This window comes from Pongo pygmaeus, chromosome 5 (assembly GCF_028885625.2).
Source record: "Pongo pygmaeus isolate AG05252 chromosome 5, NHGRI_mPonPyg2-v2.0_pri, whole genome shotgun sequence".
Classification (NCBI taxonomy): Eukaryota; Metazoa; Chordata; class Mammalia; order Primates; family Hominidae; genus Pongo; species Pongo pygmaeus.
In genome coordinates, this window is record NC_072378.2 from 10,560,527 (window position 1) to 10,588,446 (window position 27,920).

At 41.3% G+C, this 27,920-nt stretch overlaps 1 protein-coding gene across 2 annotated transcripts; it reads left to right on the plus strand.

The window, feature by feature from the left end:
• Positions 1 to 1,429: 1,429 nt before the first annotated feature.
• Positions 1,430 to 27,229, plus strand: LOC129037862 (beta-1,3-galactosyl-O-glycosyl-glycoprotein beta-1,6-N-acetylglucosaminyltransferase 6-like). 2 transcript variants are annotated; one of them, XM_054490071.2, is made up of 3 exons: positions 1,430 to 1,616; positions 1,739 to 2,081; positions 26,975 to 27,229. In XM_054490071.2, exons 1-3 carry the CDS (start codon positions 1,578 to 1,580, stop codon positions 26,986 to 26,988), a joined length of 396 nt encoding a protein of 131 aa, XP_054346046.1. In that variant the 5' UTR covers positions 1,430 to 1,577; the 3' UTR covers positions 26,989 to 27,229. The 2 variants fall into 2 exon arrangements, with proteins under 2 accessions (XP_054346046.1, XP_054346045.1); XM_054490070.2 differs by having other exon boundaries at positions 1,450 to 1,616; positions 1,709 to 2,081.
• Positions 27,230 to 27,920: the final 691 nt, after the last annotated feature.

Below are 27,920 nucleotides of genomic sequence, written 5' to 3' on the forward strand. Positions count from 1 at the left end.
GAGCCCAGGCAGCCTAACCTGCATCTCCGGAAGGATCCTGGGGGCTATAGGAGACGGGCTGGCAGAACTATCCAAAAGGGTTCCTGACAAACAAATACAGGACTCAGAAGCTGACATTCAACATCAAGTATCAGACTGCAGAAATAAGCCCCGGGCATAATGTGATGGAGGACTCAGGATATTAGGAGAAATCATTGAAAAAGTTAACGCCAGGTTAGTTAAAGTGAATTATTTCAAGTTCAGGCCATTGGCTGCAACCTCCACCTCCTGGGTTCAAGCGATTCTCCTGCCTCAGCCTCCTGAGTAGCTGGGATTACAGGCGCCCACCACCATGCCTGGCTAACTTTTGTATTTTTAGTAGAGACGGGGTTTCGTCATGTTGGCCAGCCTGGTCCCGAACTCCTAACCTCAAGTGATCTGCCCACCTCAACCTTCCAAAGTGCTGAGATTATAGGCATGAGCCACTGCACCTGGCCTAGAATATTTTTTAATGTATGTAGTAAATCCTAGGGCAGCCATTAAAAATTACATCAGTAGATGAAATACAATCATAAAAATGCTCAATTAAAACCAGAGAAGGTGGCGGGGCGCGGTGGCTCACGCCTGTAATCCCAGCACTTTGGGAGGCCAAGGCAGGCAGATCACAAGATCAGGAGACCGATACCATCATGGCCAACAGGGTGAAACCCTGTCTCTAGTAAAATACAAAAAATTAGCTGGGCATGGTGGTGCGTGCCTGTAATCTCAGCTACTCGGGAGGCTGAGGCAGGAGAATCATTTAAACCCAGGAGGCAGAGGTTGCAGCAAGCCAAGATCACACCACTACACTCCAGCCTGGGCGACAGAGCGAGACTCCGTCTCAGAAAAAAAAAAAAAAAAGCAATAGTTTGTAATTGTATGAATAATCAAAATTATTAATATATATGAGTGATGGGTCATGTTAAAACTTAGTCCCTAATCCTCCACAGTCTACAGCAGTTTTTATGGAAACACTGTCTCCTCTAAAATCCACAGCCAGTTGTGGGGAGATTTTGCCATCCAATGTTGCTGGGACCCTTCAAAACTAAATGAATGAGGGAAATGAGTCACTCATTCAATTATTCATTGGAAGAATCAGCTGAGTGCCCAAATGTGCCAGGCACTATGCTGAGCACTTTGGATAAAAACTCTTAAGACCTGGCCATGCCTAATGAGGTACTCTTACTTGAACAGACAGAAATCTGGAAGGACCCTCCTGCTTAAAAGGTTAGGAATGATAAGCAAGATGGGAAATGACTTGAATATACCCAGATATGGACACCCAGGGAGAAGTTAGCCACAAAAGGAGGGGTACATACAGAGAGGTATCTAACTGGACACAATTACGACAAATTAGATGACTCAACAATAGAAACAGGAAATGGAAACTAACCCTTTAGCCCATCTCCCCAGTTACAGCCACACAGGACAGAAAGGAGGGTGAGTCACACTGAGTAGTCTTGGTAGCCCAGCCTGGATGAGGATGCATTGACTAAAAGATCAGAACATTCACAGAACAAGAAGTAAGAAATATCGCAGAATTGACACTCAACTGAGGAATGGCCAGGCATCAAAATAAGCAAATGGGATCTGGAAAAGTGAGTGCAACCGATAAAGTGGCCAAATGTAGAGACTTGTAGAGAAGCAAAATGTTTTAGAGATTGATTTATTTCTTTAACTCTTAAAGAAGAATTCTTTCTCTCCACCCTTCTACCCCAAGGTGTCAAAAACTAAAATGAAGCTTTGGAGCAGTTATCCGTGTATCATTACTCCTCAAATTATAATCATAGTCACAGTATTATACAATGTGCATGTAAGTCAACCAGACAGTGGTCAAATGGATGACGTAGGCGGTGAATATCAAGCCTTTTCCCGACTGCACATCTGTGACGCAGCCCTAAATGGGAAGACGGTGCAAGTGTTGCCAAGTGCTTTATCCACAACGTTTGGAATAGATTCTTGCCCTTACTATGTGCTAGAGAACCACTATATCACAACTCCTCTGTCCACAGAAGAAGCTGCATTCCCTTTGGCATATGTAATGACCATCAGTCAAGATTTTGGTATGTTTGAACGGCTTTTCTGAGCTATTTACATGCCTCAAAATGTCTACTGTATTCACATTGATAAGGCGGCCACAATTGACTTTAAAATATCTGTGAGTGAATTATTGGAGTGCTTCTCAAATGCATTTATATCCTCACAGTCTGAGTATATATTTATGGTGGAAAATCCAGGCTCCAGGCGGACCTGGCCTGCATAAGAGATCTTATAGCATCAGCTGTTCAGTGGAGATATGTCATTAACACTGGTGATCATGATTTCCCCCTAAAAACCAACAGGGAGATAGTTCAGTATTTGAAAACAATGAATTGGATAAACATTACACCTAATTTAGTGTCTGTTCTGAAATCTACTGAAAGGATCAAATATACCCATAGAGAGTACAGAACCAGAGCACACACTTTTGTCTTAAAGAAGCATAAAAAGAAGAGCCCACCTCCACATCAACTCAAAATCCACTTTGGCTCAACTTATGTTGCCCTTACAAGGGAATTTGTCCATTTTGCTCTTTATAATAAAATAGCCATTGAGTTACTCCAGTGGTCTCAAGATACCTACAGTCCAGATGAACATTTTTAGATTACACTCAATAATATTCCAGTTGAGTGTGGTTTCCTTTCTCATTTCTTTTTTGTTAATTTTTTTTTTTTTTTTTGAGATAAAGTCTCCCTCCATCACCCAGGATGGAGTGCAGTGGAATGATCTCAGCTCACTGCAACCTCCGCCTCCCGGGTTCAAGTGATTCTCCTGCCTCACCCTCCCAAGTAGCTGGCATTACAAGGGTGTGCCATCACACCAGGCTAATTTTTGCAATTTTAGTAGCGATGGGGTTTCTTCACGTTGGCCAGGCTGGTCTCAGACTCCTGGGCTCAAGTGATCCGCCTGCCTCGTCCTCCCAAAGTGCTGGGATTACAGGCATGAGCCTGTAATTTTTATTTTTCAATCAAGGTGATGTATAATTATGATTTTTAAAATCAAATATTATTAAAATCCTTCTTATAATAAAGATTTATGGCCTTATGCCCTGCTCCTCCCCATGTGCAGTCCCAATTTACAAAAAAAAAAAAAAAAAAAAACCTGTCGTATTTTAGCTGTTCCTCCTAATGGTGACTTCTATGCAAAGAACATGCTTATGCTGCCATTTCTTGATACATTCAATATCCTGTTATAGTGGTTAAGAATGTTTATATCCTCTACCCACAAACTTTCCTTCACTTATCTTTTAATATTATGATTTTAAATCAATTGTCAATATTTACATGATCATAACTATGAAGCTATTGTTCATAGCTGCCAAGGACTCTACATTTTGTTTTTCCTGAGGTTTATGATTGCCTCAGGTTTTTTTCTTCCAGTACTTCTTATATATACTTATCACTAATTATTTCAAAATGCTTAATCTGATCGGTAAAGTAACTATGATTATTTTCCAATTGTTCACCTCTTTTTGTTGTTGTTGTTTTTTGAGACAGAATCTCATTTTGTCACCCAGGCTGCAGTGCAGTGGTGCAATCTCTGCTCATTGCAACCTCTGCCTCCCAGGCTCAAGCGGTTCTCGTGCCTCAGCCTCCTGAGTAGCTGGGACTACAGGCATGTGCCACCATGCCTGGCTGATTTTTGTACTTTTAGTAGATAGGGTTTCACCATGTCATCCAGGCTGATCTCGAACTTCTGGGCTCAAGTCATCCACCGGCCTCAGCCTCACAAAGGGCTGGGATTATAGGTGTGAGCCACTGCATTCAGCCATGTTCGACCCCTTATGCCCTCCCAATCTGGAAATTGTCTCTATGGGCCTGTTGTCTGCGTTTATCTTACCTAGAAACTCTCTTCCTTGTTATGATGTTAAATCTTATATTCCATAGACTCTACATTATCTATCTTTTATATCTATCTTTATCTATCTTGGAATATTTAAGAATTAAATAATAGGAACTCACACGTGCTTCAAAATAATCTGAGGGTAGATGGGGAAGTGAATCATGATTAGTTTATAATTATTGATACTGGATGATGGGTATGTCAGAGTTAATTACTGCTCTACAATTTTTGTGTGTTTAAAATCTTCTATAGTAAAAAGAATTTAAAACCTTAATAGCTGTTTCATTTTTTGAAGTTATTGTAAATAGGATAGTAATTTCTGTTATGTTCTTCTATTTTACTTATAGTTTATTGATTTTTGCATATTATTTTTAAATTCAGCCATATTGCTAAATTCTCTTATCCTTTTTTTTTTTCTTTTTTTGAGACGGAGTCTTGCTCTGTTGCCCAGGCTGGAGTGCAATGGCACGATCTCAGCTCACTGCAACCTCCGCCTCCCAGGTTCAAGCGATTCTTCTGCCTCAGCCTCCCTAGTAGTTGTGATTACAGACACACGCCACCACACCCAGCTGATTTTTGTATTTTTAGTAGAGACAAGATTTCACCATGTTGGTCAGGCTGATCTCAAACTCCTGACCTCAGGTGATCCGCCCACCTTGGCCTCCCAGACTGCTGGGATTACAGCTGTGAGCCCAGCCTGTCTCATCCTTTTTAACAGTTTTCTAGTTGATTCTCTTGGATTTTTCATGTATTCAATTATATAATGTGCAAATAAATGATAAATTAACCTAACTTCCAAAGGTAAGGTTCATTTGTTTATCTAATTTGTTAACAACTACTTTCAGAATAATAGTATTGATAATGGTAATTCTCTTATTCTTAACTGTAACAAGAAACTTCCTGGGTGTGTGTTTGGTGAGTGCATACTTGTTTGTTGGGGATGGGAAGGGAGCCTTTAGCATCTTTCTCTACTTTTTCCAAGGCAATTGTCTATTTAGAGTTTTCATCCCTTCTGGAGTTGGTTTTTGATGAATTATATTTCCCTGGAAAATTATTCATTTCATCTAGATTTTCAAATTTATTTGTAGAGTTGAACATATGCATCTCTTATAAATCTTTTAAATTATTTATATATCTACCATTAATTTCCTACTTATCATTTCTTATTTTGTGTACTGTGATTTTTCTTTTTCTTTAAAAAATTAGCTCAGCTAACAGTTTCTTGCTGTTTGTTTCGATTCAAAGACCCAACACTCGGATATCACTTATTGGTTCTACCATTTTTTTCTTTGCAAATGTATTAATTTCCAGTTATTATTAATTCTTCATTTTGCTTTTATGAACTTTGTTTTGGTATTCTTTTTCTAACATTTGGTGGTAGATGTTTGTTTCTTTTTCTTTTATTCCTCCTTGTTTATTAATTATTTAAAGCTGTAATTTTCTTCTGGTCACTGCATTAGGTACGAGATTCTCATAAGTTCTAAGTAGGCTTTTCATCACTATTTTCTAGATATTGTACAATTTTAATTTCAGCTTCCTCTTTGACCAAAGAGTTGTGTGAGAAAAAAAAGGTGTTTTTTGTTTTGTTTTGTTTCTTGGTTTTTTTGAGATAGAGTCTTGCTCTATCGCCCAGGCTAGAGTACAGTGGTGCAATCTCAGCTCACTGCAACCTCCACCTCCCAGGTTCAAGCGATTTCCTGCCTCAGCCTCCCAAGTAGCTTGGGATTACAGGCACCTGGCACCACGCTCGGCTAATTTTTGTATTTTCGGTAGAGATGGGGTTTCACCATGTTGGCCAGGCTGGTCTCAAACTCCTGACCTCAGGTGATCTGCCTGCTTCAGCCTCCCAAAGTGCTAGGATTATAGGCATGACCCACCACACCCAGCCAAAAAAATAAATAAATAAAAGGTTTTTTAAAGTGTCAGGTGGCATTTAAAAAATTTCTGGGGGGTGTGTGTGTGTGTGTGTATGTGTGTGTTTAAATTAGTATTTAATTTTTCTCTTTTACTCCATTTGATCACAGAATGTTATCTGTATTATTTCTACTTTGCGAAAGTTGTTTGCTCTGTGGCTGCATCTATGATCAGTTTTAGCAAATGTTTTATGGACACTTGAAAAAAATATGTATTCTTGGTTTTCAAGGTATAAAATTCTACATATATTCATATAAATTAACATGCCTTATTTAGTATGTTTTAGGTATTATAACTTTTTTGTAATCTGTTTATTGGCTCTGTCAATGCTTAATTAAAGGGAAGTTAAGCCTACTAGAACTTTGTTTCTCTTCCTCTTGCAGCATCCTTCCCCTGGGTTGTTGTTGTTGTTGTTGTTGTTGTTTTGAGACAGAGTCTCGCTCTGTCACTCAGGCTGGAGAGTGCAGTGGTGCGATCTAGACTCACTGCAACCCCTACCTCCCGGGTTCAAGCGATTCTCCTGCCTCAGCCTCCCGAGTAGCTGGGATACAGGTGCCCATCACCATTCCCAGCTAATTTTTGCATTTTTAGTAGAGACAGGGTTTCGCCATGTTGGCCAGGCTTGTCTCAAACTCCTGACCTCAGGTGATCCACCCACCTCAGCCTCCCAAAGTGCTGGGATTACAGGCATGAGCCACCACGCCTGGCCCGTCTCCTGCCTTTCTAACAACAATTGTGAGCTGGCAAAGAAGAATTTCAGGATCCAGCTCCAATCACAAAGGAGGATACATTTACAGCTGAAAGGATTTTTACAGGATCCAGCTCCATGATCACAAAGGAGGATACATTTACAGCTGAAAGGCGACAAGTTAGTAACTGGCACAGTCCACCCCTTTGGCTATTGTTTCCATTTGTATCCCCACAGGAATTTGGACTTCCATATAACAACAAAACAACTCTCTTTCCACCCAGGACACATCTACCCTTTGTGCAAGTGGGAAAGTTGTCATACTTTCTCTTAAACTAGGAGACACTCAATCTCAAAAGTCATTGTATCCATTGCTGGCTATATGAATTAATTACTCCTCCAATGTAGTCCAGTCCAACAGAATATATTCTGTTACCCAAAGAATAAATAATAGAGTTAACCTCCCATAACCAGTATATAAAATAACAATGGGAAAAAGGAAAATTAGAAATGGTTAGCATATATAAATATATACAAGCAAAGCTACTATAGTCCTCACTTTTATAATTGGTCACAAGATCAATTATAAAATCATATCTATGACTTTCTTCTTCCACTTCCCATTCCAGATTTCCCTTGCCTCAGCCAGACCTCAGCTGGTCAAGTTTCTTTACCTGGTGGGGTGACCCACATTATCTTCGCTGAAGTGTATGAGTCTTTGATAGTCTTGCCTCTTTTTGGTTGCTGTAGTTTTCCATTAACCTTTACTATTAAGCATGGAAGTACTAAGAGATGCCCCCACCAGAGAATTCCATAGTCCACCTTGCCTCCGCTCAGTATGCATTTTCCTCTTGAAGATTTGGATCAATCACTCCAGCCAGTAGAATGAAACTTATTTCTTCTCCCTGTTAGTTAAGTGGTGTGAGCACTTCAGAATGGCCAAGTGGCAACATCATCTTTGCATTTGATGGTTCCACTGTTGTGCCTCCTGGTGACCACACTTTCCTCCTTGGAAACTAAGATCTTCAGATCAGCAGAGCCCAAAGTTGTAAGAACAGGAAGCAAAATTCTGTGCATGGGTTTTTATGAGCCACTCCTACTTTCAGTCCTTCATTCCCAGACCTTGATGTTCCAGCTATAGAGAAGATAGCACCATAGGAGTAGTCTCTGGTTCAAAGCATGTACTGTATCCTTAGACGAAGTATATGTGGCACCCAAGGACAGTGGTGAAGGAAAATCCTCTAATAAGCAGTACTTCAAGTCATACATTTGGTAGTCTACCTTGGAAAGAGAAAGATCCATTCTTTCAGGGAGTTGTCTCCCAGCTCGTTCTAGAACTGAGCCTTCAGTAAGCCATTACAGATTTCAACAAGGCCAGACACTTCCAGTCGATGAGATATGTGTGGAGAATTGTTAATTCTATGGACATGAGTCAACTGACATGCTTTCTTTGTATCAAATGAGTTCCTTGATAAGAAGAATCAGAATGAGTTTTCTTATCATGGTACAGAGTGACTTGATCACAAATAAGTCATTTTGTGAGGCCAGATGTGGTGGCTCAGGCCTGTAATCCCAGCACTTTGGGAGGCTGAGGCAGGCGGATCACCTGAGGTCAGGAGGTCAAGACCAGCCTAGCTTGGCCAATATGGTGAAACCCTGTCTCTACTAAAAATATGAAAATTAGCCAGGCATGGTGTCAGGCACCTGTAATCCCAGCTACTTGGGAGGCTGAGGCAGGAGAATCACTTGAACCCGGGAGGTGAAGTTTGCAGTGAGCTGAGATCTTACCACTGCACTCCAGCCTGGGTGACAGGGCGAGACTCTGTCTCAAGAAAAGAAAACAAAAAACAAGTCATTTTCTGAGTCCATGGATAGTGGTGCTAGCAGGACGACTGTGGGTAGGGAAGTCAGATCCATATTCAGAATGCGTGTCTATTCTAGTGAAGGCAAATCTCTATTCCTTTGATGATGAATGAGGTCCAGCATAATGAACCTGCCACCTGATAGCTGACTGATCCCCTTAGAAAATTGCCATTTCAGTGCTCAGTGTTGGTCTCTGCTGTTAGCAGATTAGGCACTCAGTGGCATTGGCCAGGTCAGCCTTGGTAATGGAAAGTCCATACTATCAAGCTCATACATAGCTTCCATCTCTGCCACCATAGCCACTTTGTTCATGGGCCCATTGAGGAAGCACTGGGTTTTCTGGGGAGAGTGGCTGGCTGATATACACAGAGTGTGTCATTTGTTTCACCTGATAATCAAAAGCTTTCTCTTCTTCCTCTGTAGTGTGTGCTATTTGGTGAGAATTCACATGGGACACAAATATCTTCATCGTTTGTGCTTATTCTTCCCCAGGTTTCCTGTTCACCACTCTTTCAATCCTGTTTTTTCCAAGTCTAACATTGAGACTAACTATGCAACTGCTCATGTAATGAGTATAGAGCCATAAGTCTGGCCAACTGTCTCTCCAAAGTAGACAGACTACCAATGAACTACTCAAAGATCCGACTACTAGAGAATTTTCTTTTTTTTCTTTCTTTCTTTTTTTTTTTTGAGATGGAGTCTCACTCTGTCACCTTGACTGGAGTGTTGTGTTGTGTTCTTGGCTCACTGCAACCTCTGCCTCCTGGGTTTGAGCGATTCTTGTGCCTCAGCCTCCTGAGTAACTGGGACCACAAGCGTGTGCCACCACGCCCAGCTAATTTTTGTATTTTTAGTAAAGACTGAGTTTCACCATGTTGGCCAGGCTGGTCTCGAACTCCTGGCCTCAAGTGATCTGCCTGCCTCAGCTTTCCAGGGTGCTGGGATTACAGGCATGAGCCACCACACCCAGCTTCAGAATTTTCTTTCACCACTGCCCTTCAGTGTCCCCCTGATGGGTTACAACTGATCTTCCCACTTCAGCCTCCCAACTAGCTGGGGCTACAGGGGCACACCACCATGCTTGGCTAATTTTTTTACTTTTGTAAAGATGGGGTCTCACTATGTTGCCCAGGCCAGTCTTGAACTCTGGACCTCAAGTGATCCACCTGCCCTCAGCCTCCCAAAGTGTTGGGATTACAGGAATGAGCCATGCCCAGCCCAGAGGCATTTCTTTCAACTGCCCCCTAAACAGGAAAATTCACTCACTAGCTCTCAACCTTCTCACCCTCTTCTATTCATCTGTCTTCATTCAAGGCAGAATCTTCTGAAACATCCTGCATTCTTCCCTTTTCAATGACTCCCACATTCCTTTTAGTTTCTAAACCAGGAGCATTTATTGGATCCGATCCTTCCTCTCCATTCTTGCCACACTGCCCTGGCCAGGAAGGAGCCACTGAGATATTTGAGTAGGCTTAAAATAAACAGATCTAAGGATAGAGATTCATTTATCTGACTGTCCCAGGCAGAATTAATCCTTCTTCCCCTCTACTCCCTTATCACTTTTATTTCTCCTCTGTGATTGGATTTCAGACATTTTATCTAATGTCTATTTCTCTTCATATCCAAGTTGGGAATCCTTTTAGAAAAGGCTCAGTCATATTCAGTGCCCTTAATTCCTTATACATGGTTGAATTAAATGTTCACTGTTGAGTACTGTATGTAGTACTCCCTTACAGGCAACAGTAAACATTTGAATAACAATATGAATAAGTAGTATCTTTTCCAGCTCTTTTTGTTAGTATATTAAATTATATTTAAATGTTTAAAATATTAAATTCAATTTTGTGCTAGCAATCTTGTTTATAAGAAAAAATTTACAATCCAATATTTCACAGACTACAGCAAAGTCACAAGGCTTTGGGGCCGTGTTTGTAGTAACTATTAACTACAAGATCCATGTGACTCCCATAGAATTCATGTTTATATTCCAAGAGAAATCAGAGTTACTCAGGAACAGCTGGATATGTACAAAAGAGTCACTTTTGAGGCCCACGATTGTTGTTAGATTAAAGGACTTGCTTAGCTGGGCATGGAGGTGTGTGCCTATAGTCCCTAGGCTACTCAGGAGGCTGAGAGAGGGGGATGGCTTGAGCCTGGGAGGCGGAGGTTGCAGTGAGCTGAGATCGTGCCCCTGCACTCCAGCCTGGGTGACAGAGTGAGTCCTCATCTCACACACACACACAAAAACTTGAGATAATGATTCGGTTCCATGTATAGGTTGAGCACCCCAAATCCAAAATTCTGAAATCCAAAATGCTCCAAAATCTGAAATTTTTTGAGCACTAACATGATGTTCAAAGGAAGTACTCACTGGAACATTTAGGACTTCAGATTTTGGATTTGGGATGCTCAGCCAGTAAGCACAATGCAAATATTCCAATATCTGAAAAAAATCCAAAATATGAAACACTTCTGGTGCCAAGCATTACAGATTCAACCTGTAATACATCAGCAACATCAATAATTCACATTTATTGAACTCTTAGTATGTGCCAGGCACTGTGCTAAGTGCTTTCTAAAGACTGTCTCAGTTATTCATCCTGACATTCCCATGATGCAGGTCCTGTGTTGATTTTTCCTTTTACAGAAGCAGACATTGTCTCACAGCTAACAAGTAGTGAAATGAAGATTCAAACCAAACTATTTGATATGAAGCAAGTACTTCTGGCCCTATCTCATGATGGCATAGACAATTTTTCCATTTCTAAAACAACCTGACATTTCTTTTCTAGTGTAAGGACGTTATCGTGTTAAAATAAACTTTTACAAACAACCCCAAACCTGCCCATTGCCCCAGTCTGATTTAATCTAACCACTTCCTTCATCCCCTTGCAGCTTGCATAACTAACCAGCATCACTTCCCCTTTTTTACACATTTTATTCCCTTGACCTTCCCCTTCTTCATTCATCTCTTCCTAGCTTCTTTTTCTTTGCCATTCATAATACCTACTGTCAATCTGTCTTTTTGAAAACATTCTTTTTGCCCCTTTGTCTTTTGGTTGTACCCATCTGGAAATCCACAGTCCTATAACAAATTCAGATATCCATTATCTCTATGTTTAGACAGCTGAGCATTAGCGCAGAAATTGCACAACCAAGCAGAACATTATCTCTGTATGTTCTCAACCTACCGCTTCAACTGGGTCCTCAATTCCAGCCAGGCTCTTGCTATGATGATCTGATCATCACACATGTCCACTACCAGCAACGACTACTTCAGACTTTCTCCTCTCTTCTCAAACTTCATATAATTAACGCATGTCAGAAAATATTATTCTTTTGATTTTTTTCCCCTAACCATTCAAACATATAAAGACAATTCTTAGCTTGTGGGCTATACAGAAACATATGGCCAGCCCAAGGGTCAGAGTTTATGCCTTGTTCTAGGTGTTCTCGTCACCCTTACAACCTTAATTACTATCTACACATGATAATTCCAAATTTAAACCTGGAGCTCAAATAGATTTTTAAAGTTCCAAACACACATGCTCAACTGGTTTCTCAACCTCTCCTCTTGGGTGTCTCACTGGGTCCTTAAAATCAGCATATCCCAAGATGACCCCAGCTCCTCCCTCACTCCACAAATCCAAACAAGCACCAGGTTCTGCTGAGTCTACATCCTGTCTATTTCTTGTAACCATTCTATTCTTACCATTCACTCTGCAATCATTCCAATCCATGCCATCTTCATCATTTGCTCTATTGCAACTGCTTCCTGATTTGCTCTATTGCAACTGTCTCCTAATATCTCCCCGTCCCCTTGCAACCCATTGCAGCCAGTCTGATATTTAAAAACACAAATTTGATAGGATTACTTTCCTGCTTCAAGCACTTTTGTCACTTTGCCAAAAAGTCTTTAACTCATTAAAGCCTGCAGGTCGCCACAGGGTCTACCCAACTCTTGTTCCTCCCTCCTCACCTTGGGCCTCTCACCTTCTTTTCTCTTTCTTTCTTTCTCTCTCTTTTCTTTCTTTCTTTCTCTTTCCTTCCTTCCTTCCGTCTGTCCTGCCTGCCTGCTTGCTTGCCTGCCTTCCTTTCTTTCTTTTTTTGTGGGGCAGCATGGTGGACACCTACTTACTCTGTTGCTCAGGCTGGAGTGCAGTGGCGCAATCACTGCTCACTGCAGCCTCAGCCTCCTGGGCTCAAGCAATTCTCCTGCCTCAGCCTCCCGAGTAGCTAAGACCACAGGTGTGTGCCACCACACTTGGCTAATTTTATTTTTATTTTTTGTAAAGACAGGGTCTCCCTATGTAGCTCAGGGTGGTCTTGAACGCCTGGCCTCAAGCAATCCTCCTGCTTTGGCCTCCCAAAGTGCTGGGATTATAGGCGTGAGCCACCACACCCAGCTTGCACCTCCTCCCTTGTTACTCCAGCCATCCTGGTACTATAATGGTCTATACATTTTAAGCCTTCTCTAAGAAATCCTTCCCTACCCTGAGACCATAAAAATATTCTCCCATATTTTCTATTAATTGTTTTTCTGGTTTTGATTTACCATTTTAACATATCTGAAAATTATTTGTGGGGGGCGGCATAAGCAATACATCAAATATTATCTTTATCCATTTGGATAGCTAATGTTTCCAGTACCACTTATTGAATAGTGCTGATTTTTAGTGATATTTCCTTCTCAGTCTAAGTTCCTTGGGTCAGTTTCTAAGCTATTATTTTCCATTAGTCTATTTTTTTTAATAGCAATAGCATCATTTCAGTTATTATGCTCAAAATGTTCTTGGCTATTTTTGGTCCTTGCACCTGCCAATTAGTACTAGGTTTAGCTTGTAAGGTTCTGATAAGAATTTGGCTGTGATTTTTACTGGATGATGTCAATAAAAGGTTAGCAATCCCCTTCAGTGGATAATATCCAAAAGCCATAAGGAGAATGAGAACTAGAAACTCTAACTTTATTGAAACTAGAAGAAATAGAAACTGTAAACCACGAAGTATGTGAAGGAGCTTCCAAAGCAGCAAAGATCAAACAGTGTTGCAGGCAGGGGATATTGATTTCCACAAATCTCAGAAAGAGCCAGCAAAGTCGATTTCTCCAAGGTGAGAGGACACTCTTAGAGAAACAAAAGCACAAGCCCTGGCTTCTTTTTATAGCAGTGCGATCAGAATGCCTGAACTGACAGAAAGAATGTCTATGGACCTGGTTTGGTTCCAAAGAAGCAAAGGCGAAGAGGCTAAATGAGGAAACTCACAGATAAGTTGGATGTATAACTACCTACCAAAAATCTACGGCAAACATGTTATTCTTTTTCGAGACGGAATCTCGCTCTGTCGCCCAGGCTGGAGTGCAGTGGCATGATCTTGGTTGGCTCACTGCAAGTCCCGCCTCCCGGGTTCACGCCATTCTCCTGCCTCAGCCTCCTGAATAGCTGGCACCTGCCACCATGCCTGGCTAATTTTTGTGTGTGTGTGTATTTTTAGTAGAGATGGGGTTTCACCGTGTTAGCCAGGATGGTCTCGATCTCCTGACCTCATGATCCGCCCATCTCGGCCTCCCAAAGTGCTGGGATTACAGGCATGAGCAACCGTGCCTGGCCCAAACATGTTATTCTTAAAGATGAAATCTCAGAAGTATTTTATTTAAAGTAATAAGGATGATATTACCATTTTCATATTCAACATTTTAAAGGAAACTGTAGCCAGCTCGATAAGGCAAGAAAAAGAAAAAAGCTATAAGAGTTGAAAGAGAAAGACCTTTTCTGTCAAAAGTAGAAATTAGGACAGGAGGAGAGGATACACCAGATTTATCTAATCTTTGCCTCTACTTTTTAGGCAGTTCTTAGGCAATTTCTTCACAATTACCATGAGCACCAAAATAATGTTATCAACAACTACTTACACTTAACTATGAGTTTAACTTATTTCTCTGCTTGCTATGTTTTCTTATACTCCATTCATCTTTCTTAAATTAATATTATACAATTAGAGTACATCTTTGGGTAATTATTAATAAATGTTCTGAAAGTAGTATACACTATTTGAGCTCTTATATCTGTTTTCACTCTTGAATGATAGATTTGTTGGGTACATAATTCTGAATTTAAGATAATCTCCCTTGGAACTTTGATCACTTTTTGTATCAAATGTCACTAATGAGGACTCTGATATTAATTAGATCTTTTTCCTTTCTAGATAATCTATTTGCTATATAATCTTTTAGGATTTTTTTTCTTTGACTTTGAAGACTTGAAATTTTATCAGAAAGTATCTAATGTGTGGATTTCTTTTAAAAATTAACTGTCTGACACTCAATAGGTACTTTCAAAGCCAGGCTCAATGGCACATGCCTATAATACCAGCTGCTCAGGAGGCTGAGGTGGGAGGATAATTTGAGCCCAGAAGTTCAAGACCAGCCTGGGCAACATAGAAAGACTCCACCTCAAGTTAAAAAAAAAAAAATGCACTTTTAATCAGAAGATTCTAATTTTTATTTAGCTCTTGAAAATGGTTTTCTAAATTTTTTTGACAGGTCCTTTTTCATTCAAATAGAGGTACTGGGCTTCAGATAGTGGCAGTGAACTCTGGCTCCTGCCAGAATAGACACATCTTTCCACGTGGCCTGGAGTTTCAGCAACAATATCCAGTTAACAGCTTTGGTGGCAACAACTGTAGCATCACAGCTGGCACTGCAGCACCAAGGGAGGCCCTGGGGCCCTTCCACCTGAAAGCAGCTTGTTCTGCTCATCAGAACAAGTGGGGATTCTAGAACTGCTATTCGCACCTCAAATAGTAAAGCCAGATCCCCACCCTCTAGCCCACCAAGCTACAGTATATAAAAACCAAAAAACAATACTTAAAATGCTCATTTATCTCAGGATGTGTATTAGTTTCATATGGCTGTTGTAATAGATTACCAAAAACTCGGTGGCTGGTTTTGTTTGTTTGTTTGTTTTTGAGATGGAGTCTCACTCTTGTCACCCAGGCTGGAGTGCAATGGCGCAATCTTGGCTCACTGAAACTTCTGCCTCCTGAGTTCAAGCCATTCTCCTGCCTTAGCCTCCAGAGTAGCTGGGATTACAGGTGCACGCCACCACACTCGGCTAATTTTTGTATTTTTTTAGTAGAGACGGGGTTTCACCACGTCGGCCAGGCTGGCCTCGAACTCCTGACCTCAGGTGATCTGCCCACCTCGGCCTCTGAAAGTGCTAGTATTAGAGGCGTGAGCCACGGCACCCGGCCTCAGTGGCTGTTTTAACACAAATTTATGATCTTACCATTCTATGGGTCAGAAGTCTGACATGGGTCTCACTGGACTAAATTCAAGGCATTGGCAGGGCTGCAGTCCTAACTGGAGGGTCTAGGGAGCATGTTTCCTCATCGTTTCTAGCTTCTAGAGGCTGCCCACATTCTTTGGCGCCTGGTCATCTTTCTCCATCTTCAAACCCAACAAACACTGCATCTCTCTGACTGTTCTTCCCTCATCCTATCTTCCTCTGACCACGGCAGGAAAGTTTCTGTTTTTAAGGAACAATGTGATAAGACTTGGCCCAACTTTACTTCTTATTCCCAAATTAGTCAACAAAGAATTCGAGGAATGGATTCTGAAACTCATGTTACCAACATTCATGAATGACTTTTGTTTTTGTTTGTTTGTTTGTTTGTTTTTTGAGATGGTCTCACTCTGTTGCCCAGGCTGGAGTGCAGTGGTGCGATCTCAGCTCACTGAAACCTCTGTCTCCCAGGTTCAAGCAATTCTCCTGCCTTAGCCTCCAGAGTAGCTGGGATTACAGGTGCCTGCCACCACGCCAGGCTAATTTTTTTAATTTTTAATATTTTCTAGTAGAGATGAGGTTTCACCATCTTGGCTAGGCTGGTCTCGAACTCCTGGCCTCAGGTGATCCATCCACCTCGGCCTCCCAAAGTGCTGGGATGACAGACGTGAGCCATCGCACCCGGCCTTGAATGACTTATTTTTTTATGGCCTTACGTATAGGGATTTTGTAAGGGACCACGGGGTCAAGATTAGGATGAGACATGTGAAACACCTGGGGTATAAAACTCAAGAAGGTGTTCACGTTCAGGATCAGCACTCACATAACCCTGAGAGTGAATGCCTCATCACTTGACCCTAGTCCTGGCCTGATACACAATAAACCTGCACGTAAATCGTTAATACAGAAAGTGTTACTCTAAGAGTGTGACGCAAGTTATTCAAATAGCAGATTCAGGCATCACATATCACCAATGAAGTAGCACTGTACAAGCAAGTTTTAGGAAAATATGTGCTTTACCTTAAGTGATAGATGCCTTACATTGAAACATTACAGACCCAAATATTGCTAAGCCAAACATACACCTCTGCAGTCTAGGGTTAGCGTTAGCAAAGCAGGCTATAACAAATTAAATTGTAAGACTAATAATAATAATTTAAAAACAAGAAAAGCAATTGAAAACAAAACCAACTCAGCACTACACTGATAACAAAGTGCCCTTATGGAGTTCCAATGAGATCCATTCATGTGTGTATGCACTAGGAGCTTCATGAGATTGGCAAGTTTAATAAGAAGCCAGACTCAGCAATGGGATATTGAATATAAACCCTAGTAATGCATTGATTTTAATTTTTGAACACAAAATTATACTTTTCTTTACTATTTAGTAATTAGTTACTAAATAATAATTAGTTACTAAATAGTAAAGACTATTACTGTTAATAATAGTGATAGTAAAAAGTAAAGACTCCTCAGTTGCCATAAAAATTAGTCTATTCAGTTCCACATTATATCACCATAAGAAAAGAGGAATATGTGGATCGCTTTGCTGCCAAAAAGGATCTTCAAGGTATATTAGGCTGGGCATAGTGGCTCATATCTGTAATCCCAGCACTTTGGGAGACCAAGGAGGGCAGATCACCTGAGGTGAGGAGTTCAAGACCAGCCTGGCCAACATGGCAAAAACCCATCTCTACTAAAAAACACAAAAATTAGCTGGGCATGGTGGCAGGCACCTGTAATTCCAGCTACTCAGGAGGCTGAGGCAGGAGAATCACTGGAACCCGGGAGGCAGAGGTTGCATTGAGCCGAGATTGTGCCACTGCATTCCAGCCTAGGTGACAAGACGAAACTCCATCTCAAAAAAAAAAAAAAAAAAGGTATACTAGTTGACTACTGACCACCCTTTGACAAGATGAGGTAAAGGTGAAAATGGAAAAGGTGAATACTATTTGGAGTGCTCAATTCAGTGGTGTCTGGCATATTTGCACATAAGTGCAACCATCAGCACAATGTGTTTAGAACATTTTCATCACCTCAAAAAGAAACTCGTGCCCCTTAGCTATCATTCTATTCTTCTCTCCCCTCTCCTCTTTCCCCATTCCCATCCCGTCCACCCAGCCCTAAATAAGCACTAGATTAATTTCTGTTCCAGAGATTTCTCTATTCTGAATTTTCATATAAATAGGATTATATAATATGTGACCTTTAAAAACTGGCTTTCACTTAGCATAATATTTTCAAGGTACATCCATGTTGTAACATGTATCAGTACTACTTTTTTTTTTTTTTTTTTTCTTGAGACAGAGCCTCGCTCTGTCCCCCAGGCTGGAGTGCAGTGGCGCGATCTCTGCTCACTGCAAGCTCCGCTTCCCGGGTTCACGCCATTCTCCCGCCTCAGCCTCCCGAGTAGCTGGGACTACAGGCGCCCGTCACCACGCCCGGCTAATTTTTGTATTTTTAGTAGAGACGGGGTTTCACCGTGTTAGCCAAGATGGTCTTGATCTCCTGACCTCGTGATCCGCCCGCCTCAGCCTCCCAAAGTGCTGGGATTACAGGCGTGAGCCACCGCGCCCGGCCTATCAGCACTACATTTTTAATGGCTAAATAATATTTCACTGTATATCACGTTTTGTTTGTCCATTCAATAGTTGATAGACATTTGAATTGTTTCCACTTTTAAGCTAGTATGAATACTAGCTTTTTGTTTGTCCATTCAATAGTTGATAGACATTTGAATTGTTTCCACTTTTAAGCTAGTATGAATAATGCTACTATAAACATTCATGTAAAAATGTTTGTGTGGACATTTGCTTTCATTTCTTTTAGGTATACACCTAGGAACAGAATTTCTGGGTCATGTTCTTGCTTAATTGAGGAACTGCCAGACTGTTTTCCAAAGGGGCTGTACCATTTTACATTCCCACCAGCAATGCACGAGGATTTCAATTTCCCTACATCCCTGTCAGCACTTGCTATTATCTAACTTTTTAATTCTAGCCATCCTAGTGGATGTAAATTGATATCTCATTGTGGCTTTGATTTAAATTTCCCTGATAACTAATTATGCCAAACATCTATTTATGTGTTTATTTGCCATTTGTGTATCTACTCGGCAGAAATGCTGTGCCCACTTTTCAATTGGGTTACTTGTCTTATTATTGAATTGTAAGAGTTCTTTATATATTCTGGATACAAGCCCCTTATTAGATATATGATACTATGATATGCAAATACTTTCTTTCATTCTGTGAGTTGTCTTTTCATTTTTTTTTTTTTTTTTGGAGACAGAGTCTTGCTCTATGTCCCAGGCTGGAGTATAGTGGCGTGATCTCGGCTCACTGCAACCTCTGCCTCCTGGGTTCAAGCAATTCTCTTGCCTCAGCCTCCCAAGTAGCTGAGATTACAGGCACGGGCCACCACGCCCAGCTAATTTTGTGTATTTTTAGTAGAGATGGGGTTTCACCATGTTGGCCAGGCTGGTCTCAAACTCCTGACCTCAGGTGATTCACCCATCTCAGCCTCCCAAAATGCTGGGATTACAGGCATGAACCACTGTACCCAGCCCTTTTTTTTTTTCTTTTTGAGGCAGAGTCTTGCTCTGTTACCCAGGCTGGAGTGCAGTGGCGCATTCTTGGCTCACTGCAACCTCTGCCTCCCAGGTTCAAGCAATTCTCCTGCCTCAACCTCCCAAGTAGCTGGGACTACAGGCATGCACCACCACACCGGGCTAATTTTTGTATTTTTTGGTAGAGACAGAGTTTCACCATGTTGGCCAGGCTGGTCTCAAACTCCTGACCTCAAGTAATCCACCCACCTCAGCCTCCCAAAGTGCTGGGATTACAGTCATGAGCCACTGCACCTGGTTTGTCTTTTCTTAATTGTATCTTTCGAAGCACAACAGTTGTTAATTTTGATGAAGTCAAATCTTTTATTTTTGTCACTTGCATTTTTGGTGTCCTATCTAAGAAACTATTGCTTATCCCAAGGTCATGAAGATTTATTGACTCCTATGTTTTCTTCTGTAAGTTTTACTGTTAGCTCTCGTATTTAGATCTTTGATCCATTTTGACTTAACTTTGTTAAAGATAGGAGGTAGAGATCCCAATTCATTCTTTTTTATGTGGATATTCAGTTATTTCTGTGTTATTTGTTGAAAAGACTATTCTTTCCTGCATCAAATTGTCATGGAAAACTTGTTGAAAATCAATTGACCATAGTTATCTATATTGGGGTATCTAATCTTTTGGCTTCCTGGGCCACATTGGAAGAATTGTCTTGGGCCACACAGAAAATACACTAACATTAATGATAGCTGATGAAAAAAATTGCAAAAAAACTCATGATGTTTTAAGAAAGTTTACAAATTCGTGTTGGGCTGCATTCAAAGCCACCATGGGCCACGGGTTGGACGGGCTTGAACTATGTCATTGGTACTGTTATGTCAATACCACATTGTCTTGATTACTGTAGCTTTATGGTAGGTTTTAAGATCAATAAGTGTGAGTCTTCATTTTTATCTTTTTTAAAGATTGTTTGGCTATTTTGGAGTCATTGGGTTTTTAAACTTTATCTATTCCTTTCTCTCTTTCTATTAAACATAACTGAAGCGCCCTTTCTGTTTTCCTTTCGATTTCCACAAGCCTTAGTTCATTTAGGACCATAATTTGCTCCCAATACTTACATGGGTTCATGCTATTTATTTTTATTTTTATGCCATCTGTCTCTACCATTTTGGAACAGAGATGATCAAATAGCCCCTGAGTCTAATTTCTTTTTGGAGTCATTGCTCTTGATGTTGTTTGATTCTTGTTCTTTAGAACCTCCCATTCCTCGTGGACCATCTTTCTTAAAATCGTGCCCTAGGCTTTTTGTCTTCATTGTTATGGGCACTTGTTTGCTAATGGACCCCGACTCTGCATGCTCTTGTTGCGGGAGGAGGTGCCAGGACCACATGCTTAAGAACACTCTCTCTTATATAACCTGTGGCCTAGAAAAGAGACACAGTGTGGTTTGCTACAAAGACCAGATTATGTGATCTATCTAGGCTCCTCCATTCTGAAAATGTTGACCAGAAGCTGTAAGAGAATCCTACAAAAACGAACTGCATTTTCCCTAAATCTGTGGGCTATCTATTCTAGACAGAATCCATTCACTGATTCACTGTGCAAAGAAGTACAGAGATGCCCTCCAAACAGCCTTCCTTTTAGTTGTAATTATGGCAAGACACCAGAATATTATGATACAAATTCCCTCTCTTCTTCAAGGTCTGGGGCTCCTTTGCACACAGCCCACCGAATACTCACTTTTTTTAGCAGAGTCGGAGACTGACCAAAGTGTTGTCTGAGAGCTGGTCAGAGGTCCGGGCAATCTCTGAGTCACCTGGGACCCCAGTGACTTCTTATTTCTTCCCATCCTTATGTGACTTCCTAAAAAGAAAGGAATGAACTAAAACATAAGACATTCAACAGCTTTCTCATAATAATCGCCAAGAAATACAATGAGGAAAGATCCCACTAACATAAAATACATCTAAACAATTTAAACAAGAAATGTTCAAGATAAAAGGCAAGGTGGGGAAAAAAAATGTTCAGCTTATGTAACTGATAAAGATTTAATCACCTTTTTATATAAAGTGGCCAATTACAAATCAATAAGAGAGGACTGTCTTTATAAAAAATTGTGGGATGAGGAGGAGTTGGATGCTAGTCCAGACTATTTCACAGTTGCCACCAAGGGAAACACGAGGAAAGAAGAAGGAGATGGTGAAGTGGCAGATTTAGTTTTTATGTGAAACTATATAGTCGGCCTTCAGTATATGAGGGGATTGTTTCCAGGACCCCCACATATACCAAAATCCATGCACACTCAAGTTCTTCCCTAAGGAACTCAGTATGGGAAAAGTCAGCCCTTCCTATATGTGGATTTCACATCCCACAAATACTGTATTTTCCATCGACCTTTGGTTGAAAAAATTTCCGGTATAAGTGGATCCACTCAGTTCAAATCCACACTATCGAAGGGTGAATTATAATTAAAAGAAAACCCTATAGGACCAATCTCCTCAACTCCACCTATGTTTTGGGAAGATGGAGTGGAAGAATGTTGGGGTCTCTTCTCTTCCTCTACAAAATAAGTATAAAACATGCTTTTTTTTTTTGAGACGGAGTTTTGCTCCTGTTGCCCAGGCTGGAGCTCAATGGCACAATCTGGGCTCACTGCAACCTCCACCTCCCAGGCTTAAGTGATAGTCTCCTGCCTCAGCCTCCCAAGTAGCTGGGATTATATGCATGCGCCACCACGCCCGGCTAATTTTTTGTATTTAGTGGAGACGGGGTTTCTCCACATTGGCCAGGCTGTTATTGAACACCAACAAACACCAAAACAAACCACTGGGGAACCACTTATTCCTTGATCCACCTCCATGAATCCTTTACTTAATGAGGCATGGAAATTGAATGCATTAAAGACTTAATTTTTAGAACATAACGTATTAGCCCTTAAATATGATTTAATATCTATAATAAGGATTCAAACACACAAACCACTTAGCTGAATTTCTAAAACACATTACAGGAAAATTATTGGCTACCCCTCCCTGCAGAGTGCATGCCTATAATCCCAGCTACTCAAGGGCTGAGGCAGAATTGCTTGAACCTGGGAGGTGGAGGTTGCAGTGAGCTGAGATTGCATCACTGTACTCCAGACTGGGTGACAGAGTGAGACTCTGTCTTAAAAAATAAAATAAAATAAAACAAAATAAAAATAGAGATGGGATCTTGCTATATTGCCCAGGCTGATCTCCTACTCCTAGGCTCAAATGATCCTCCCACCTAGGTCTCCCAAAATGCTGGGATTACAGGTGTGAGCCACCATGCTCAGCCCAAAACGTGCATTCTAAGATCATCATCAAAAGGTATAGTTTCTTGTACCTCTGCAGTTCTCAGAGTATGGTTCCTAGAGCAGTCAGCACTGGGAACTTGGAAATGAAATTATCTGGCCCCTCCCCAGACCCGCAGAATCAGAAACTCTGCAGGGAGGGGTAGCCATCTGTGTTCTCAAGCCCAGGTGATTCTGAGGTATGCTAGCCTTTGAGAACACCTGTCTTAGGGAAATAATTTTCCTGTAATGTGTTTTAGAAATTCAGCTAAGTAGTTTGTTTGAATCCTTATTATAGATATTAAATCATATTTAAAGGCTAATATGTTACATTCTAAAAATTAAGTCTTTAATGCATTCAATTTCCATGACTCATTAAGTAAAAGATTCATGGAGGTGGATCAAGGAATAGGTGGTTCCCTAATGGTTTGTTTTGTTGATTTGTTGGTGTCTAAAGAGTCCATGGAAGGGCCAACAGCAAAGGGAACAAATACACAAATTCCCATGTCCTGCAGGAAGAACACGGCTTGTTTAGGGACCCTCCACAATTCCCCGACTGATTCCAACCACTTCTGTCTCTCTCCTCGTGAACCCTGTAGATGCCCCTGGATCCACAAACCAAGAAATCTCAGTTAGGAGTCTTAGAGCTGTGAAGTGGATTTTTCAGGAAAATATTCACAAAGGCTGCCACGGTAACACTTTCTCCTTTTTTTTTTTTTCTCCATTGGAACTTCCATTTTCACCATTAGAATAAAGAGAGGGAATGACAGTATCTGTCTGGAATGATCACGGAAATGACTGTGCCTGGGTCATAAAGCAAGTGATCAAGAATTAATAGCTCTAAATACATGCCAGTAGATTTGCAGTAATTATTTCATCTTATAGATTTAGAGCTTTAGAATCCTCCTCATTTTATAGATAGGGAAACTGAGGCTCTGAGAAAGAAAATGACAAGCCCGTGAGGTGCCAGTGAGAGGCAGGACCAGGAACAGAACGTGGCCATCTGACTCGGAGCCCAGGGCTTTGTCACTGCAGCCTGCCTCCCTTAAGTCTCTGCCTCCTGCAGTAATAGCTAGATGGAACGCAGAAAGCCCTCCAAGTCCTAGGAACACACTATACATGGTAGCATTTGACTACCCTTCCCTGCTCACACACACACACACACACACACACACACACACATATTTGCTTGATGTGGAACAAGTTACAAAATTCTTTGGTGTACTTCTCAGTTCATGCATCATCTTAATATATAGACAGGCGTGAAAATGACCTCCTGTTTGTGAACCACAAGAGATTTGTTCTGGTTTTGCCCTCAGTGCCTTCGGAGAAAGAGTCTGTGGGAAAGCCCCTCCTTGCTTCCCCTCTTTCTTCCTTTTGGACCCAGAAGCTGAGAACTCATTTTTCTTAGTATTTTCATAGCCTAGTCTATGAAGAATGCTACTGTGTGATAAAATCCTCACTGGTCTTCGGCAAAATGAGAAAAAGGGACGATGTAGCAAATTTTTCATAAAGCCATGTTTCCAAAGTTTAAAGGACTGTCCTTTGTTTGAAATTAAGTCCTTCCTCTTTTGTATATATGTTAAAATACCATATTTAGAAATGAAATGATAGAAATAGATGATGGAAGTCACTTAATTAAACGGCAAAACAAAAAGTTGGCCATTAGATATTTGTTAATCTTCTTAATATTTCTTATCCATGAGATTCAAATGTCTATGAGAACAGAGCCAGGCACAGTGGCTCACGCCTGTAATGCCAGCACTTTGGGAGGCCTAGGTGGGCGAATCACCTGAGGTTGGGAGTTTGAGACCAGCCTGGCCAACATGGTAAAACCCCATCTCTACTAAAAATACAAAAATTAGCTGGGCATAGTGGCACATGTCTGTAATCCCTGCTACTTGGGAGGCTGAGGCAGGAGAATCGCTTGAACCTGGGAGGTGGAGGTTGCAGTGAGCCGAGATCATGCCACTGCACTCCAGCCTGGCCAACAGAGCAAGACTTTGTCTCCAAAAAAAAAAAAAAAAAAAAGTCTATGAGAACAATGTCTTTAAGCCATTGCTTTTCTAAAAAGTGCTTCTTACCCATATGTGAAGAGCCAGTTTTTTCTTTCCAATCAGTTGTGCAGTAACATTATTATAAAATATAATGAAAAGGATTAATTTTTAAAAAACCAAAATGCTGCCTGGATGTTGCAGTAATGTCAGATTGTTATAAAAATTCCCCAATCTGCCCAATTTCTTCACTTTCTTACTGCAGACTATCGGTTAAATAGTTGGGAAAACAGCCCCCATCTGTAGGACACACCTGCAGTACATGAAGTTAGAACATCACACTCTATGTAACACCCGGATGTGATGAGAAAAGGTATGGCCCAATTCATTTGGGAAATGCTGAGAAAATAATGCAGAAATTTCAGAGCCATTCATCTGATGATACGAGGAGCAACATGCAATCTTTTTTGAACTTATTTGACCATAGAACAACCACCCCTATTTTTAGTAGTTCATCTCGTTCATGTCTTTCTCTTAACTCTCATGTTTCATAGATCGCAGTTTGGGAAACCATGCTCTGAAACATAGCAGCTGCCTGTTTTCTAGGAGAGAACATTGATGGGACGCCCCCTAGGCCAGCTTTGCATTTAGAACACTGAGATGGGCCACACTGCAGTATGTGGATGTGTCTGTGTGCCTATATCTTTTCCTGTAACTTTACTTCATCAAGAAGCAAAACTGCCAGGCACGGTGACTCACGCCTGTAATCCCAGCACTTTGGGAGGCCGAGGCAGGCGGATCACGAAGTCAGGAGATCAAGACCATCCTGGCTAATACGGTGAAACCCCGTCTCTACTAAAAATACAAAAAATTAGCCAGGCATGATGGTGGGTGCCGGTACTCCCAGCTACTCAGGAGGCTGAGGCAGGAGAATGGCGTGAACCCGGGAGGCGGAGGTTGCAGTGAGTCGAGATCGCGCCACTGCACTCCAGCCTGGGCGACAGAGCAAGACTCCGTCTCAAAACAACAACAACAACAACAACAAAAAGAAGCAAAACTAACCCAGTGTTTTCTTCTCCCTTACACCAGTTGATGTCACTTCTAACCTTGCCTCCTTTCTCTGACCTGCACCCGTGGTTCCAATGAAAGCTCCTGTGCCTTGCTACCTTTCTTCTTTCTCCAGTTCAGCTCACCCAACCCCTTCCTACCATTGATGTCCCTCGTCCTTTCCTGTCGTACATGTGAATTCACCATTTGCCTGTCAATAGAAGTCATCTTTATCCTTTAAATCCTTCCTTTACACTCCTGCCAAAGTCAAAGTCATCTTCTATAGCCACGCCTCTAACCACACCACGTGGGGCTTACAACTCTTCCCTACTGTCCAGATACAGGGTCCTTTCGACACACAAGAACATAGTGTCCCTCTTCAGCCCTGTGCCTGCCAACCCTGAACCATCCCCCACCACCATTGTGTGGTCACACCCCGTGAACCCTTTGGGTCTCAGCTTCCCCCTAAGGGTAGGATAGCAGCTGAAGGAGCAATAAGATAAAACAAGGAAAAGAAGAGGGCAGGGCATTTTGAGATCAGGCTTCCCAGCATGGTTTCTGGGGCACCCCAGGTTTCTGTGAAGGTGAAGCATTGTGGGAGGGAGGGAGAAGTGTGTGGCTTCTAGTTCCAGCTTGGAGTTGGACAGAGGAGGTAGTCAGTGAGGAGGGGCTATACGGAGTGGAGAGGATTCTTTGGGAAGGATACATTGACTAGAGTCATTAGGAGAAGGGAGATACTTCACTTCCTAAACTTGCGACCATACACATAGCATGATACACATACACATAGCACGATAGTGCCGTCTTCTGTATAAGATCACGTGTACTTAGTCATCCAAATTCTCACTTATTGGCTATGCAAAGATGCTTAAGAAACTTTATTCGTATAAAAAGTATAGCTTGAGACAATTTTTTAAAAAAACTTACTACCTCATATAGGCCTTTATTCCTACTTCTTGGCCTAACTTCCACAGTACTCCATAGGTTTCTGGGGCATGTAGCATGTTTTATTCTGTGCTTTAGTATTTGGGGAAATTCTCTCTTCCTTATATATGCCTCTCCAGATGTGATCAGATGCCCGATTCATCTTGCAAATCTGAAGTGTCACCTGGTAGTAGGAATAGCCAGTCATATTTACTGAATGAATTCGTGCTATAAATTTCTACAACTTGTCAGCTTGAAAGTTGCATTCGCCCACAAAATTCTATTTCAGACTCACCCTTGCTGCTTTTGCAAATAAACGCAGTTGATAGATTCATTTGCAAATAAAGCAGCATATCTTACACCACAAACACTCATCTCAGAGAGTTGAAAGAATCCACAGTGCTTTCTCTCTCTGGATGCAAGATGTTTTTGTTTTGGTTATTGTTTTACTTTGTTTCTCTTGATGTCTTCTTGTTTACTTACAGGTCACTATTGGTGAAATATCTGCGTCTATGGACCTGGGGATTTAAAGTGGCTCTATGAATCTTCCGGCATGTTCGCTAATAAGTTGGAGTTGGAGACATATCCACTTACTGTGGAATGCCTAGAACTGAGGATTCGAGAGAAAACTCTGAATCAGGGTGAAGTCCCAGTGGAACCAGACCGGTATTTACTCCAAGAGTAAGAGCTACTTCAAAGAAAATATAAAATATCAACAATAAAAAAATGAATAACTCTTATTTTGGAATATGTGCCCTACTTTCCTCATACATCTTGCCTAGGACACATGGCAGGCCTGGGGACCGCCTGTGAGCCTGCAGGAAGAACATCCCCGGGTCACTGTGAACATGGAAGGCGTGAAAGTTCAATTGACTGCAGTTGGCACCTTAGCCATGAGCTGCTGTTTCTTAACTCCCAATCTAACTTAACTCCTAATCTAACCCATTCTAATCATAGTCTTAAATATTGTATTATGTATTTTGTAGAATGCCGTAATTAAGGAGTGTCCCTCCAGAAATTAGTGGTTTTCCCTGTCTTACTTAGTGAGTGAGAAATCCAGCTTTTTTTTTTTTTTTTTTTGAGACAGGGGCTTACTTTGTCACCCAGGCTGGAGTGCAGTGGCATGATCTTAGCTCACTGCAGTCTCGACCTTCTGGGCTCAAGCTATCCTCCCACCTCAGTCCCCCAAACAGCTGGGACTGCAGGTGCACACCATCATGCCTGGCTAATTTTTGTGTACTTTTTGTAGAGACAGCGTCTCACCATATTGCCTAGGCTCCCAGCTATTTGATATGTAAGTAAGAACGGGAAGTTACCTTAAAGCAAAGTGGTTCCTTCTTGCTGTGCCAAGAACCACTAAATGATTGAACACTTATGTAAGTACAGAGCCAAGAGCCTTATTATTCTGGGAAAAAAGTTTAACCAAGCTCT

Coding starts and splice junctions, on each gene's coding strand:
- LOC129037862 (XM_054490070.2), top strand. CDS start 1,578: ATGGCCAGGCATCAAAATAAGCAAATGGGATCTGGAAAA. Junction 1,617..1,708: donor AGCAAATGGGATCTGGAAAA/GTGAGTGCAACC, acceptor CTCTTAAAGAAG/AATTCTTTCTCTCCACCCTT.